The following is a 15097-nucleotide window of genomic DNA, read 5'->3' as shown; positions in this document are numbered from 1 at the left end:
CATGGGTAAAAGGTACTCGCCATGGGGTCCAACAGTATGAGTTCAGTGCCCAACAAGTACATGGTGGAAAGACAGCACCAGATCTCAAAGCTGTCTCTGACCTCCACATATATACACATGCACATGCATACATACAATAAATAAAAATGTAAAAATAAGCTAAAGTCTTATTATACTATAGTACAATTATACTAATGTACATTACTAAAAAATTGTGAGGCTTCTGATAAAAATTATTTTATGAAATTCTTAAGAAATAAAAAAAAAACAAACATAATGTGAAGTTTATCAGAAAAGTAAGAACCCTTGTAAAGGTCTGAGTTAGCTGGAGTAACACACACATATGAACATATACATTCATACATGAACACACACATACACACACATGAATGCACACATATACACTGATAACAGTGTTACAATTCACTGACTAAAACAAGTTTTATGAATTTAGTAAATAAATGAGGAAAAAGGAAAAGTATTCCCTTTATCAGAACGCTAACTGATGATAAATATAAATGGAATTACAAAGTCTACCTTGGGCAGAAATCACAGTAATAAATTTTAGACAAGAGTCAGCTTCTGGCAGAGCATTTGTCTAGCATGTACAAAGATTTTGGACCAATCCCAAGTAATGCAATAAAAAAACAGCAATACTGTCAAAGTAACTCCCCAAGGTTACTTATTAACCACAGTGTAGAAACTATTCTAGTTGGAGTCAAAGAAACCTGCACACACTGTTTTGCTCAAGTAAAACTAATATCATCAGTAATAGGAAAAACTGACAAGATGTGCCTCCAGAGTGTCCTGCCCCAAAATGTATAAGCTGAAACAAATCATGACGCAACATCAAACAAATGTAAGTTAGGAAACAGTGCTTGACCTGTACTACTGTGAATGGTGCAGTGGGCGGAGCTAGGAGCACCTAACTGGCTGTCCAGAAGCTTGAGTCAGGGACTCACTGGCCAGCCAGGCTGGCCAAAATGGTGGCTCTTGGTTCAGTTAAAAAATAAATAAATAAGGTGGAAAGGCTGGGTGTGATGGTGTGCACCTTTGATCCCAGCACTCAGGAGGCAAAGACAGGCAGATCTCTGCAAGTCCTAAGCCAACCTTGTCTACATATCAAGTTCCAGGCCAGCCAGGATTACAAAGTGAAACCCTGTCTCAAAAACAAAACAAGATTTTTAAAAAACTAAAGACAAGAACAACAAAATATAGGACATAATCTTGAACTAAGAGAGGAAAGGCTTTTACCATAAATGTTATCTTAATCCATTCAGGTTGTCATAACAAAATACCACAAACTGGCTAGTTTATGCACAACAAAAATATATTTCCTACTATCCAGGAGACTAGAGACTCCAACGCCAAGGCATTGGAATATTAAATATCTAGTAGAGGCGCACTTTCAGAAAGTTGTGTACCTAGCAGTGTCCTGAGGCAAGGGCACTCTATAGAGCCTATCTTTAATTGTTTTTAGATTTATTTTATTATTATGTCTGCACCTTTGTGCATACACTATGTGCCTGCCCAATGCCTGCAGAGGTCAGAAGAGAGCATCAAATCCCTGGAATTGGGATTACTGACAGCTTCAAGCCACCACATTCCTGCTGGGAATTGAACCTGGGTCCTCCAGAGGAGCAGCGGGTGCTCTCAACCTCTGAGTCATCTCTCCAGACCCCAGAGCCTAATCTTAAAATAAGGCTGGTGAGCCTGGGCTACAGAGTGAGTTCCAGGAAAGGGGTCAAAGCTACACAGAGAAACCCTGTCTCGGAAAAAAAAAAAAAATAGGGCTGGTGAGATGGCTCAGCCAGTAAAGGCGCTTGCTACCCAAGCCTGTCACCTGAGTTCAGTCCTCAAAACCCATGTACAGGTGGAAGGAGTCAACCAACTCCACAAGGTCATCCTTTGACCTCTGCACATGCACTGTGGCACGTGAGCTCACATACAATAAATGATTAGTGTATATATAAATGAGACTTTAAAGAGGAAAATATAACAGTCATTTTTGGATTTTTAAAATAGATAGTGCATGAATGTTGTATAGTAAGAAGTCTTTTCCTTGTGTTTAGACATCTAATCTATTTCTTTCCCTAGAGGCAGCCTCTTGCATTTTTGTGTGTGTTTCTTCTTTAGATATTATCTTAGTTACTTTTCTAGTGCTGTGATAAAACAATAACCAAAAGCAACTTGGGGAGGGAAGTGTTTATTTCATTTTACAACTCACAGGTAGTGCTCCATTTGAGGGAATCAGGACAGGAACTCAAGGCAGGAACTGGGAGGCAGGAACTGAGACAGAAGCTATGGAGGACTGCTGTTAACTGGCTTGCTCTCTATAACTTGCTAGCCTGCTTTCTTATAAATCCCAGGACCACTTGCCAAGGATGTAGTACCACCCACAATGGGCCGGGTCCTCTCACATTGGTCATTAATCAAGAAAATGCCTCGCTGGGCGGCGGTGGCACACGCCTTTAATCCCTCGGGAGGCAGAGGCAGACAGATCTCTGTGAGTTCCAGGCCAGCCTGGTCTAGAGAGCAAGATCCAGGACAGGCACCAAAACTACACAGAGAAACCCTGTCTTGAAAAGCCAAAAAAAAAGAAAGAAAGAAAATGCCTCACAAGCTTATGGAGGCATTTTCTCAATTGAGGTTTCAATCAGATGACTCTAGCTCAGTGGTTCTCAACCTGTGCATCACGGGTCCCCTAAGACCTTCAGAAAGCACAGATGTTTACATTACGATTCATAACAGTAGCAACATTACACTTAGGAAGTAGCAACGAAAATAATTTTATGTTTGGGGGTCACCACAACACAAGGAACTGTATTAAATACAGGGCTGCAGCATTAAGAAGGGTGAGAAGTACTGTTTTAGCTTGTGTCAAGTTGACACAAGCTGTGCTAGCCAGCACAGACATTTTACATACTTGGAAACACTGTACGGCTATACTTTCTGCAGAGAGCAGTTAACTAGTTGCACTACATTTTCAAATATGTTCTGTATTTATTTGCTCGTTTATGTTTGTGTGAGTGTAGATCAGAGGAGAACTTGCGGGATCAGTTTGCTCCTTCCACCATGTGGATCCCAGGCTTGGCAGCAAGCACTGTCCTCTTCTGTTCATAATGTCGATGCAAAAATACAATTTTCACCTCAAAGGGAAGACGATATTTTATTCTGGAGCCAAATGTGAGTGACCATGACTTGAGAACACAGATTTAGGTTACCCCAAATTCCACGTTCCATGGAAGCAGTTTCATGAAGTTTTTTTCCCAAAGCAGGGTTTCTCTGTGTAACAGTCCTGGCTATACTGGAATTCGCTCTATAGACCAAGATGGCCTCAAACTCACAGAGCTATCTGCTTCTGCCTCTGGAATTCTGGGACTAAAGGCATGCACCACCACTGCCCAGCTCTGTTTCATGAAGTTTCTATAGTAGCAGAACAAAGAAAGTCATAAATCAAGGAACTTTAAAATACACTGGTGGAAACATTAAGTAGGTAGTTACAGCAGAATGGAGAAATCTCACTCTAGGCCTCATGCTGATGATTCTTAGCCTCTTGGTTGGTGAAAACTAGGCTTGCATAAAGTTAATACATACCAAGAAAGTTTTTATTTGTTAGTCTCAGGACTACACAGAGAAGGTTAAAGATAGCCCAAGTAGCTGGGCATGGTGGACCCTTTAATCTCATTGCTCAGGAGCAAAGGTAGTCGAATCTCTGTGAGTTTGAGGTCAGCCTGGCCTACATAGTGAGATTCAGTTAGATGAAAGCATTGCATCCCACTGCTCTGCAGCACAGAGGTGTCTGCTGTGAGCAAACACCTGACATGAAGCGACGAGGAGGAAGGGTTCAGAGGGGAGGCTTCATCAAGACAAGGAAGGTGTGGTGGCAGTATGCTGCTTGCTCACATCTCACAGCAAAGAAAGGGGAACACTGGCATTCTGCTCTCTTTCTCCTTTTCCTTTTTTATTTAGTCCAGGACCCCAGCCCATGGGACTGTGCAGTTCACATTCATGTTTGGCATTCCCTCCTTACTTAAACTGGAAACTCGCCCACAGACATATATCTCCTAGGTAACTCTAAATCCAGTCAAGTTGACAACGAAGATTAGGCATAACAAGTGGAAGACTAGTGGGGGATGGGGGGGGGGAGGGGAGGGGTGGCAGCGGCGGCGGTGCACGCCTTTAATCCCAACACTTGGGAGGCAGAGCCAGGCAGATCTCTGTGAGTTCAAGGCCAGCCTGGTCTACAGAGTGAGTTCCAGGACAGGCACCATAACTACACAGAGAAACCCTGTCTCGAAAAAAAACAAAACAAAATTAAAAAAAAAAAAAAAAGTGGAGGACTGAGTTCGTAATACGTTACTATACATGAAGGCTGGAAACAAGAGGAATGACAAGAAGCTAAATGCTAATTATCCTGATTTGATGGATACAAACAGCAAATATGCACTGAAAGATCACACTGTACCTCATAAATATGTATTAACAACAACAACAACAAAAAAGTCAGAGCTCGGTTGATGGCTCAGTTGGGAAAGTGCTTTGCTTGTCCTATAGGCACCACAGGACTTGAGTTGAATGTCTAGAACCAATGGAGAAAAAGACAGGCATGGTGGAGTGTGTGTGTAATCCTAATGCAAGAGAGGTGGAGACAGGCGGAATCTTGGAGCTTGCTGGCCAGCTAGTCTAGCCTTTCTGGCAATCTCCAGGTCAGTAGGACTCTGTCTCAAAAAAAGAAAGACAGAGAGAGAAAAGAGTGCCTGACAAGCTACCTGAGGTTGTCTCTGGCTTCTACATGCTCATGCTCACATATGCAAGCACATGGCACACGTGTACACACACACACACACACACACACACACACACACACACACACACGCATACACATACACTCACACAGAGGTATTTCAGCCTGACCATAGTGGCACACTCCTATAATCACAGTAGAGACAGAAAGATGGGAGTACAAAACAGGAATTCAAGGTTGGAGGCTAGCTAAGCTATATGAGATCCTGCCTCAAAAAAAAAAAAGAATAAATTAATGTTTTAATGTTTAAAGAGAAGAAAACGTTAACCACCCTGATTTTTTATCATTACACATTATAAACATATATCAAAAGTATCTTAATAACCCATAAATCCTAATAATAATTTTAAAAGAATTTTTAAAACCCTCCACTCTTCATTATCTCAATTCTTCATCTTATATTACTCTTTTTCTTTTCCTTTATTTATTTATTTGTTTTTTGGGTTTGTTTTGTTTTGTTTTGGTGTGTGTGTGAAGAGGGGAATTGAACTCAGGACCCTACACATGGTAGGCCAATGTTCTGCTGGTAAGCTATGTTCTATCTCTTTACAAAAGGAAACAAAAATCTTTTCTAGTCCTCTACCAGACCTCAAAATGCTACTCCTGCTCTTCACACCAAATGTCTTTACTTACTTTCACATTCTCCCTTACCCCCATTCACAATTCATATGGCACATCCCTTACAATATGATCTTGCCGAGGCTTCTGAACCTATCTCTCAACAGTACTGAAACACACAGACTAGCACAATCCAGCGGCCTCAACTTGCCCATCTGACTTTTTTAAGTACTCAAAGCCAAAGACTTGGTCATGGGTGTCAACTACAGAAAACAGCACATCTTTCCAAATTCCCTCCATGAAATTTGGGGTCCACCTTTGTATTAGTCAGGGATCTCTAGAGGAACAGAACTTATAGAATGAATGTATAGATATATTCATTATTGTATATTATATATATATATATATATATATATATATATATAAAGAGGATTTATTAAAATTAACAGGCAGTGGTCCAGCTAATCCAACAATGGCTGCCTACGAACAGAAGGTCCAAGAATCCAGAAGTTGCTCAGTTCATGAGGCTGGATATCTCAGCTGGTCTTCAGTACACAATGGAATTCTGAAAAAGTAGTCTCTAATGCCAGTGAAGAACAGACTTGCTTGCAAGCAGGCAAAGAGCAAAAGCTTCCTTCTTCCATGTTCTTATATAGGCTTCCAGGAGAGTATGGTATTGCCCAGATTAAAAGTGTGTCTTCTTGCCTCAAGATCTGGATTAAAGGCGTATCTTTTCCCAGCTCAAAAGATCTAGATTTAAAGGTATGTCTTCCTACTTCAGATTAAGCAAAAATCCCTCACAGGTATGCCCTCCATTTTTGAATTTTAGTTCCAGACTAGTCAAGCTGACAACCAAGAATAGCCATTACAACCATAAATTACTGTGATTCCATCTTAACATGATTACATCTGTAAAGATACCCATTTGAAAAGAAAGTCACACTCAGAGATATCAGGACTTAGAATTTCATACCTTTTTAGGGAACATATTCAACTCACACTTCCTCTCTTCCAGGATTTGGTTTTCACAGGCCCAAGCTAAGATGACTGATTTGGACTATTAATAAAGAAAAAGGGCTATGCTGGATAGTTTTATATCAACTTGACACAAGCTAGAGTCATCTGAGAGAAGGGAGCCTCAACTGAGAAAATATATAAGATGCTGTAGGCCAAGTCTATAGGGCATTTTCTTAATTAGCAATGGATGGGGGCTGAGCAAGCTATGGGGAACAAGCCAGTAAGCAGCACTCCTCCATGACTTCTGCATCAGCTCCTGCCTCCAGGTTCCTGTCCTGTTTGAGTTCCTGTCCTAAGTTATTTCAGTGATGAACAGTGACTTGAAAGCATGAGGTAAATAAACCCTTTCCTCCCCAAATCTTTGGTCATGATGTTTCATTAGAGCAATGAGAACCTAACTAGAACAAAGGCTATCCAGAAATGGGCTCTTCTACCACAATCTGTAAATGAGACATGATATTATCAAATACTGAATTCAGAATGCTAATTGAACTATTTGCAACCTCTTTATAGATGGGAAAAATTTCAAAACAAGAAGGTAATGTGGGAACATATTTTAACTGAAATACACAGAATTACATCTCCCTCCAGAATGGATTAGAACTATAATTAAAAGGGTGCCAAAAGGTACAATCTGTACACACGAGGTGTCTTCATCTCCTTGCTTTTCTATGGTAAATCCCTCTGCAGCAATCCACCAGAGAACAAAATCTTTCTCCAGTTTGACCTCTCTGAGTAAGAGGCAAGGGAGTATCAGACAGTTGAAACAGGTTCCACAGCCCAGTAAACTCATTAATCAGAAAAGGGACTAAGGGCTAAGTGAATGAATTCACTCTTCAATTCATCTTAACTCTTAACTCCTTCTCATATTTAGTATTGAAGAGAATGACAAATTATGTGTAGAACACAAATCGCAAATCAGTAACAGATTATATTATATCCCATAGTGAAAACATCATTCTCAGATGAAGAGATCAGCTACCATGGTAAAATAAAAGAAAAAGGGAAAAAAAAAAAGGACTAATTATCTACCCTAGGCCTAACAGTGCAAGAGAAAGCCTGAGACAAAAAGAAAAAGAAAAAAGGGAGTCTGGGAAGGATGTAAGGAGGAAAGGAAAGCAAATCAGAGACAGGACAGCAGCAGCCACCCTGACGAGCCCAGACCTGTGCCTATGGACTCCTAAACTGACCCAGCCACCAGCTCCAGCTGTCTTCTCACCCTCCTTCTGTCTCTTAGGGAGTTACGAAAGTACATACATGCAGCAGGATGGCTAACCAGGAAAATACAGAAGTCCTCTCTCTACCTATAAGAAATGAATCCACAGAAAGGCTAAGTGATTATGCAGTTAGAATTCAGTAGACCTAGAGTTGAGGCCAGCTCCCAGAACCTGTCCATTCAAAGAAACATGAATAAAACTATGCCTTTCTCAAGGCTGAATAAACTCTGGGAACTACCTCACTTTTATTTTTTAAATTGCCTGTATCTCTAGCAGATACAAAGGAACCATAATTATTGTAACTCAATTTCACAATGGAGAGATGAAACATAGCTTAAATGTTTGCTTTCCCTGCATTAATAATTCAAATCTGATTTGATCTTCGCCGGTAGCCATTTCAGAGGAGCAGCAGGTGGGAACTGAGCTTCAGGAATTCAGCCCACTAGGAAGCTAAACTCTGATGGGTGAATCTCTCTCTCTCTCTCTCTCTCTCTCTCTCTCTCTCTCTCTCTCTCTCTCTCTCTCTCTCTCTCACTGCTGCCAGTTTTCTCTGGTGACTGGCATGGTGTGAAGGGTGTGGGGAGATCCCCACTGCCTCTAATGTAGTGTGATTATCTCTTGGAAATATCCCATTCTAATGGGCATTTTTACCTGTGGATTATTATGAAGATGATTTCTTCCTAAGCTGTACTGTTTAACTGAAGCAATGATTTTATACCTTAATAGTGTTATTTTAAATAGAATTTTAAGGATTAAGGGTTTTTAATAAATGTAGTAAGGGATTATGATAGAGGTTAGTTTAGTGGGAAAATTAACATCGGTAAAGGTAGGATATAGTATTGCATCCCCTGATAAAGCAGGAATTGCAGAGGATAGAAAAACAAGAACAAGTAAATGTCACATACCTAGGACTTATGAGTTTCTATTGAGGAGCCACATAGACTGTGGCTTAGGTTAATGATTAAGGAAAACTGAGTCCCAGAAGCTAGGCTAGCTCAAGTTCTTGTAATCTTAATGTTGGGAGATGGATGAGCTCACAGGTTTCTGTGTGCATCATAGCTAAAACAAAGCTTTAAATATGACTTAAGGTTAGGTTAAAATGTTTTTCATTAATGGCTTTGAGGTAGAAAATCTTGAGGAACAATTTAAAGTTTAGAAAGACACACTTGGGGGCTGGAGAGATGGCTCAGAGGTTAAGAGCACTGACTGCTCTTCCAGAGGTCCTGAGTTCAATTCCCAGCAACCACATGGTGGCTCACAACCATCTGTGATGAGATCTGGCGCCCTCTTCTGTGTACATAATAAATAAATAAATCTTTTAAAAAAAAAAAAAAAAAAAGAAAGACACACTTATGATAGTTGAGTGAGGGACTCATTGAGGTCAGGGAACAAAAACAATGGCAGCCTGGCTATTGCTGGCTGAGGTACAACTCTTGCTAGGATGAGTTGGTGATCAAGGATGATAATTAATTCCTTGTACCCATTTCTGCCCTCAGCTTCCTGATATAAAAATCTGTTGATAAGTGGGTATGAACCCTAAAGATTTAAAGTAGAGCTGACATTGTTTTTCATATACAGAAGTTTAGATTTGTGATTCTTTTAAGATTACCTTTTAAGATAAATAATAAAGTCATTGATCCTTCCTTAAGGATCAATGCAAAATGCAGCCTGCCAGTAAAAAAACTGGCTGAGAAAAATGTCTTGCTTGCTTATACTCTGTTAATCTACAACAAGTTGCTTGAACATGAATGTATACAGGTTCTTGGAAATAATCTGTTTTTCACCTGTAATATGTAAAATGTTTAATCATGTAAGGGAAATGGGAAACATGTTATTTTTTACTTGTAGTCACCATGATCATTCACTTAAAAAATAAATGTAACCACATTGTAATTTTTTTATTGCTTGAAAGATTTTGCTGGAGCATATAGGCTGTAAGGGGAAAAAATAAGAAGTGAGAAGGAAGTCATCGGGAAAGAAGAAGGGAAACATGAGGGCAGAACAAAACAGAAAAATAGAGCAGAACAAGCAACAGAAAAAAATAATAAAAAGAAAAAGCTTTTATCCCTCAGAAAAAAAAAATCTTGTGTATTTTTCTCGCTGACTCTGCATCTCGCTCCCAGTCTCTCTGACCTGCAGAAGGCTGGACCATCTGCAGACCTTATCACAGTTGTGCTTTACTTTTTTCAGGCTTATCTCATCAACTTTAGTAGTATCAACATGTTCATTACAGAATTTTAAACACAATTAATTAGTACTTAATGACTGTACCTGATCAACAGTTTTCCTATAAATAGTCTTAAACATACACCTATTACAAAATACAAGATTTCAATTACATGGTTTTGGAAGTTGTCTGATTTCTTACTTAGCCAGTGTTGGAGCTCAAACCCAGGGCCTTGCCATGAAAGGCAAACACTCTAACCACCAAGCTACAGTCTTTTAGTTAAATGGTTATACATTCAACTTCTAAAGATAAATTTTGACAACAGATAATCTGAAGAAAAAAATCTAGTGGTGTTAGATCAACAATTATCAAATTAACATCCATTCTTGAACAATCATTTCTAGAGCACTATGGTATGACATGTAAGTATAAACATAGTAAATCACTGTCTTACCTGTATGAAGTGCATCTGCTCTACTCCCACGATCCATTTCCCTAGGGCTTCCCTCCGTAGGCCCAAGATTTGAACTGCATACACCTCGGTCATTTTGTAACTGTTCAGTACCCTTAAAAAAATTATAGATATATATGGCATGAATTAAATCTAAGTTCCCACATTTTTACATAAGAGGCTCTAAATTTAAAGCAAGCTGCCAGTTTCTATATATCTATATTACAATAGGTACTGGGTAGGGAGAGGAGGCTGCTCTTCCAGATCCTAGGTTCTCAAGTTGGAAGCCAGCCTAGGATACATAACAAGTTCAAGGCCAACCTAAGCTACACAGCAATTCAAACCCAGCCTGAGTTATGCAACATGCTGTCTCAAAAAATCAAGTGTTCCGTGATAGAGCACTTGCCTACCAAACACAGCCTAGAGTTTAAACTCCAGTACCTTCAAAGGAAAGTTGAAACAAACCAAATACTCCTTAACTAATAAATGAAATGTATAAAACATGGTAAATGAATACAACAGAATATTATTAAGTGTTGTGGGTGAAATAAACACTCTCAGGGGTTGGGGATTTAGCTCAGTGGTAGAGCACTTGCCTAGCAAGCACAAGGCCCTGGGTTCAGTCCTCAGCTCCGGAAAAAAGAAAAGAAAAAAAAGAAAAGAAAGAAAGAAACTCTCAAAGATGATTTAGTGCCCAGAATCTACAGATATGTCACCATCTTATCTTATGCGGCAAAGATGGCTCAGAAGCTGTGTTAAGAGTTAGAGATTTTAAGAGAGATTATCTTACATTATCCAAATGAAGCCAATCTAACCAAATGAGTTCCAATTGCAGAAAACCAGAGAAACAGCAGTTTCCAGTGCTGGCTTGAAAATGGAAAGGAGACCACAGTGACCTACAGAGGCTGGATGTGCAGCTGCTGCATCCTAGTAAGATATGCTGAACAAGCAGAGGTAGAAGGACCAAGAAATCAGGTAAGTAAATGGAGTCTTCCCTAAAACCTCCAAAGGTCAACACTGGCCTTATCAACATCTTGGTCTTAGCCCTGTGCAAGATATTACAGTGTGGTGATTTAAATGAAAAATGCCCCCCTAGGCTCAGGCATTTGAACACTTGGTCTAGTTAGTGGTGCTGTTTGGGGAGGTTTAGGAGGTGCTGCCTTGCTGGACAAAGTACATCAGCAGAGATGGTCTTCGAGAATTCATAGGCTCACCCTCTGCCTCCTAAGCCTGCTGCCATGCCAGCTGCCTGCCGTCATGCTTCCCACCATTATAGACTCTTCTGCTCTGCAACTTAAACCCCAACAAGCTCTTCCTTCCACAAGTTCATGCTGTTCTAGTATAGCAACAGAAAAATAACTAACACATGTACCCCTGCATAGCTGAATAGCATTCAGATTTGTGTATATACCACATTTGCTCATCATGCATCTACCTATTGATGGAGTCTTGGTTGTCTCCACCTTTTGCTATCAAAATTAGATGATATATTTCTGTTGTTTTAAGTCTGTAAATCCATGGCATGGCAGTAAGTTATGAGAGCAAGAGAAAACTAGGATTTCAGCAATAAAAATAAATGAACTACTGACATCTACTACAACATGGATAAGACTTGAAAACATTAGGCTAAAGGGAAAAGCTAAGCAAGTTGCAAAAGGACATGTATTACATGAGTTGATTTATATGAGATGTCAATAACAGGCAAGTGTAGAGACAAAATACATTAGCCGTGTCGAATCTGGAGAACTTGGACAGACAGGGAGTGGAGGTTAACATGTAAGGTTTCTTTCTGAGGTCATGAATATGGCTACTGATAGCTGCATAACTCTATAAATTTATTAAACACTGAGCCAGGCGTGGTGGCGCACGCCTTTAATTCCAGCACTCAGGATGCAGAGGCAGGCAGATGTGAGTTCAAGGCCAACCTGGTCTACAAAGCAAGTTCCAGGATAGCCAGGGCTCTTACACAGAGAAACTATGTCTTGAAAAACAAAAATAAATAAATAAGTAATAAAAACTTAAAAAAAAAAAAAACTGAATTGTAGACATGGATTATAAAATATGTAAATTATATCCAAAATAAAGCTGCTAAAAGAGAGAACTAGGGACATACCTCCATGGTAGAGCTTTTGCTTAGCATGCTTGAAGCTCTACATTCATTCCCAGCATGCTCCACCACAAAAAAATTACAGCTTATTACTGAGTATATCACTCAGTTGGGAGGTCCTGAGTTCAACCCCCAGTACTGAGGGTGGAGAAACAAAACAAAAACCTTAGTAAACATAAAGCCTGTTTGTTCCTTAAAGTGTTCCAGAATTCTCAGTTTGGTTAGTACTAATAATATATTTGGATTTGGCCAATTACAGAAATGCAGGGTTTTCTTTTCCTTTTTTTAAAGAAAACCACTCTAGCCAATATGGTGACACATAGGATCTAATCTCAGCACTAAGGAGACAGAGGCAAGAAAATCTGAGTTCAAGGCCAGTTAAGTCTACAGAGTGAGTTCCAGGACAGCCAGAGCTACAAAGAGAAACCCTGTCTCGAAAATAAATAAATAAACAAACAAACAAACGAAAAATAAAAATTTAAAAAGAAAGAAGGGGGCTGGAGAAATGGCTCAGTGGTGAAGAGCACTGACTGCTGTTCCAGAGGACCTGAGTTCAATTCCCAGCACCCACACGGCAGCTCACACAGCTCTCTGTGACTCCAGTTCCAGGGAACTCGACACCCATGGCAAAACACCAATGCACATAAAATAAAAATAAATAAAAATTTTAAAAAAGAAAGAAAACCATTCATATTCAGACCAAAAAAAAGTAGAATCAAGAATTCAAAAATCTATTAAAAACCAAGAAAAGGACTTAAAGTTCTGAGCTGGAGTTTAGCTAGTTGGAGTGCTTACCCAGCATGAAGGAAACTCTGGGTATGAGCCCCAGAACCATATAAAACAGGCACGGTGGCACACACCTGTAATCCCAGCACTCAGACAGGAGGACCAGAAGTTCAAAGTCATCCTCAGCTACATAGCAAGTTCAAGGCCAGTGTGAGCTACAAGAGACTCTGTCTCAAAAACAGAAAGAGCTAATAAGATGGTTCAGTGGATAAATGCACTTACTACCAAGACTTACAACCTGAGTTTGGTCCCCAACCCACATAATGGAAGAAGAGAACCAACTATCTTTGACCTACATGTGCACTGTAACACAGACCTCTCACACCCACGCATACAATATACAAAGTAATGTAATAAGAAAGTTCTAAAAGAATCGAATTCCAATGCCAGGCGGTGGTGCTGCACACATTTAATCCCAGCACTCACATGTGGGGGCAGGCAGAACTCTGAGTTCCAGGACAGCATGGTCTACAGAGCAAGTTCCAGGACAGTCAGGGCTACACAGAGAAACCCTGTCTTGGAAAATTAATTAATTAATTAATTTTGAGTATATGGTACAATGTAGATGAACCTTGAAAATATAAGTGAAATAAGCCAGGCCCCCAGGTGGCAAAAAGCACACAATTCTACTTCTTTGCAGAATATGAAGGAGTGGAAATCCATGGAATATAAAAGTCATTAACCAAAGGCTGAGTCAAAGTAAGAACAGGGTAGTATGCCTAGTTACTAACTACTACTAACTACTAGTTTTAGGTACAGAGTTACTGTTTAATGGGTACAAATTTCTGTTTGGGCTGCTGAGAAATCTTTGGCAACAATGAGGATGGTTATACAATGTTGTGAAAGCTATCAATGTCACTTAATTGTACATTTAAAATCTCAAAAACCAGGTATCCGTAATCTCAGTTCTCAAGAAATAGAGACAGGAGGCTCAAAGCAATTTGGAAGCCAACGTGGGATACACAGAATTACAAGCCAATCTGGGCTCCAGAGACCTTGACTAAAAAACAAACAAATAAATGAATGAACAAAAAAAAATGATAATAAAGCTTATGCTATATGCTTTACCACCAAATAACATTTTAAAAAAGACTTGGGCTGGAGAGATGGCTCAGCAGTTAAGAGCACTGGCTACTCTTCCAGAGGACCTGGGTTAAATTCCCAGAACCACATGGCAGCTCACTACTGTCTATAACTTCAGTCTGAGAGGGTGTGATGCCTTCTTTTGGCCTCCAATGGGCACCACACATGCATGTGGTACACAGATGTACATGCAGATAAAATACTCATACACATAAAATACATAAAATTTAAAGTAAAAAATTAAGACTTAAAAATCTAAAACATAAAATAGAAAAAATTATAGAGTAGAAAGAATTTACATATTTTCTATGTTTTATATACCTCCTGTGCACATAAGAACTTTCTTCTTAGACCCAAAACAAAAACAATCCTTTGGGAACTGGAGAGATGTGAAGGCAATCAAGAACATTAACTGCTCCTGCAGAGGAGCTGGTTCAAAGACCAAAACCCACATGGCTAATAACAATCATCTGTAGGTCCTGTTCCAGGGAATCCAACACCATTTTGCCCTCTGTGGGGCACTGCATGCACATGGTGCATAGACATACGTACAGAAAAAACCCAGTACACATAAAATAAAAATATAATCCTTTTTCTTATACAAGCTTTATTAAGACATTTCTAGTAGACTTTTGTTTCATTTTTGAGACAAAGCCTTACACTCCCAATCCCCCTGCCTCAGCAGTGCTGAGATTACAGGCACAATCACACCTGGCCCAGCATTTGCTCTCTATAAATTGAACACCTAGAGGCTGAGTTTGTAGCTCCATCAAAGACCACTTACCTACTATGTGCAAGGTCCTGGGTTCAACCCAGCAAAGAAAAATAATAATCATGATGATGATGTAAAAGTCTAAAATAATTATATAAATTATTTATGTATTTTTCTCTTTAAAACCACTTT

The 15097-nt window shown here is 39.6% G+C and overlaps 1 protein-coding gene across 1 annotated transcript in view; it reads right to left on the bottom strand.

The window, feature by feature from the left end:
• Positions 1–15097, bottom strand: part of Rad54b (RAD54 homolog B) — an 88991-nt gene that overhangs the window by 66216 nt on the left and 7678 nt on the right. Inside the window, exon 3 of the mRNA XM_059253861.1 lies at positions 10221–10332. Coding sequence (XP_059109844.1) covers positions 10221–10332 — 112 coding nt within the window. The remainder of the gene's footprint in view (positions 1–10220; positions 10333–15097) is intronic.

Source organism: Peromyscus eremicus, chromosome 2 (genome assembly GCF_949786415.1).
Source record: "Peromyscus eremicus chromosome 2, PerEre_H2_v1, whole genome shotgun sequence".
Taxonomy (NCBI): Eukaryota; Metazoa; Chordata; class Mammalia; order Rodentia; family Cricetidae; genus Peromyscus; species Peromyscus eremicus.
Note: the sequence above shows the minus strand (reverse complement) of the source record. Positions and strands in the feature narration are given on the sequence as shown.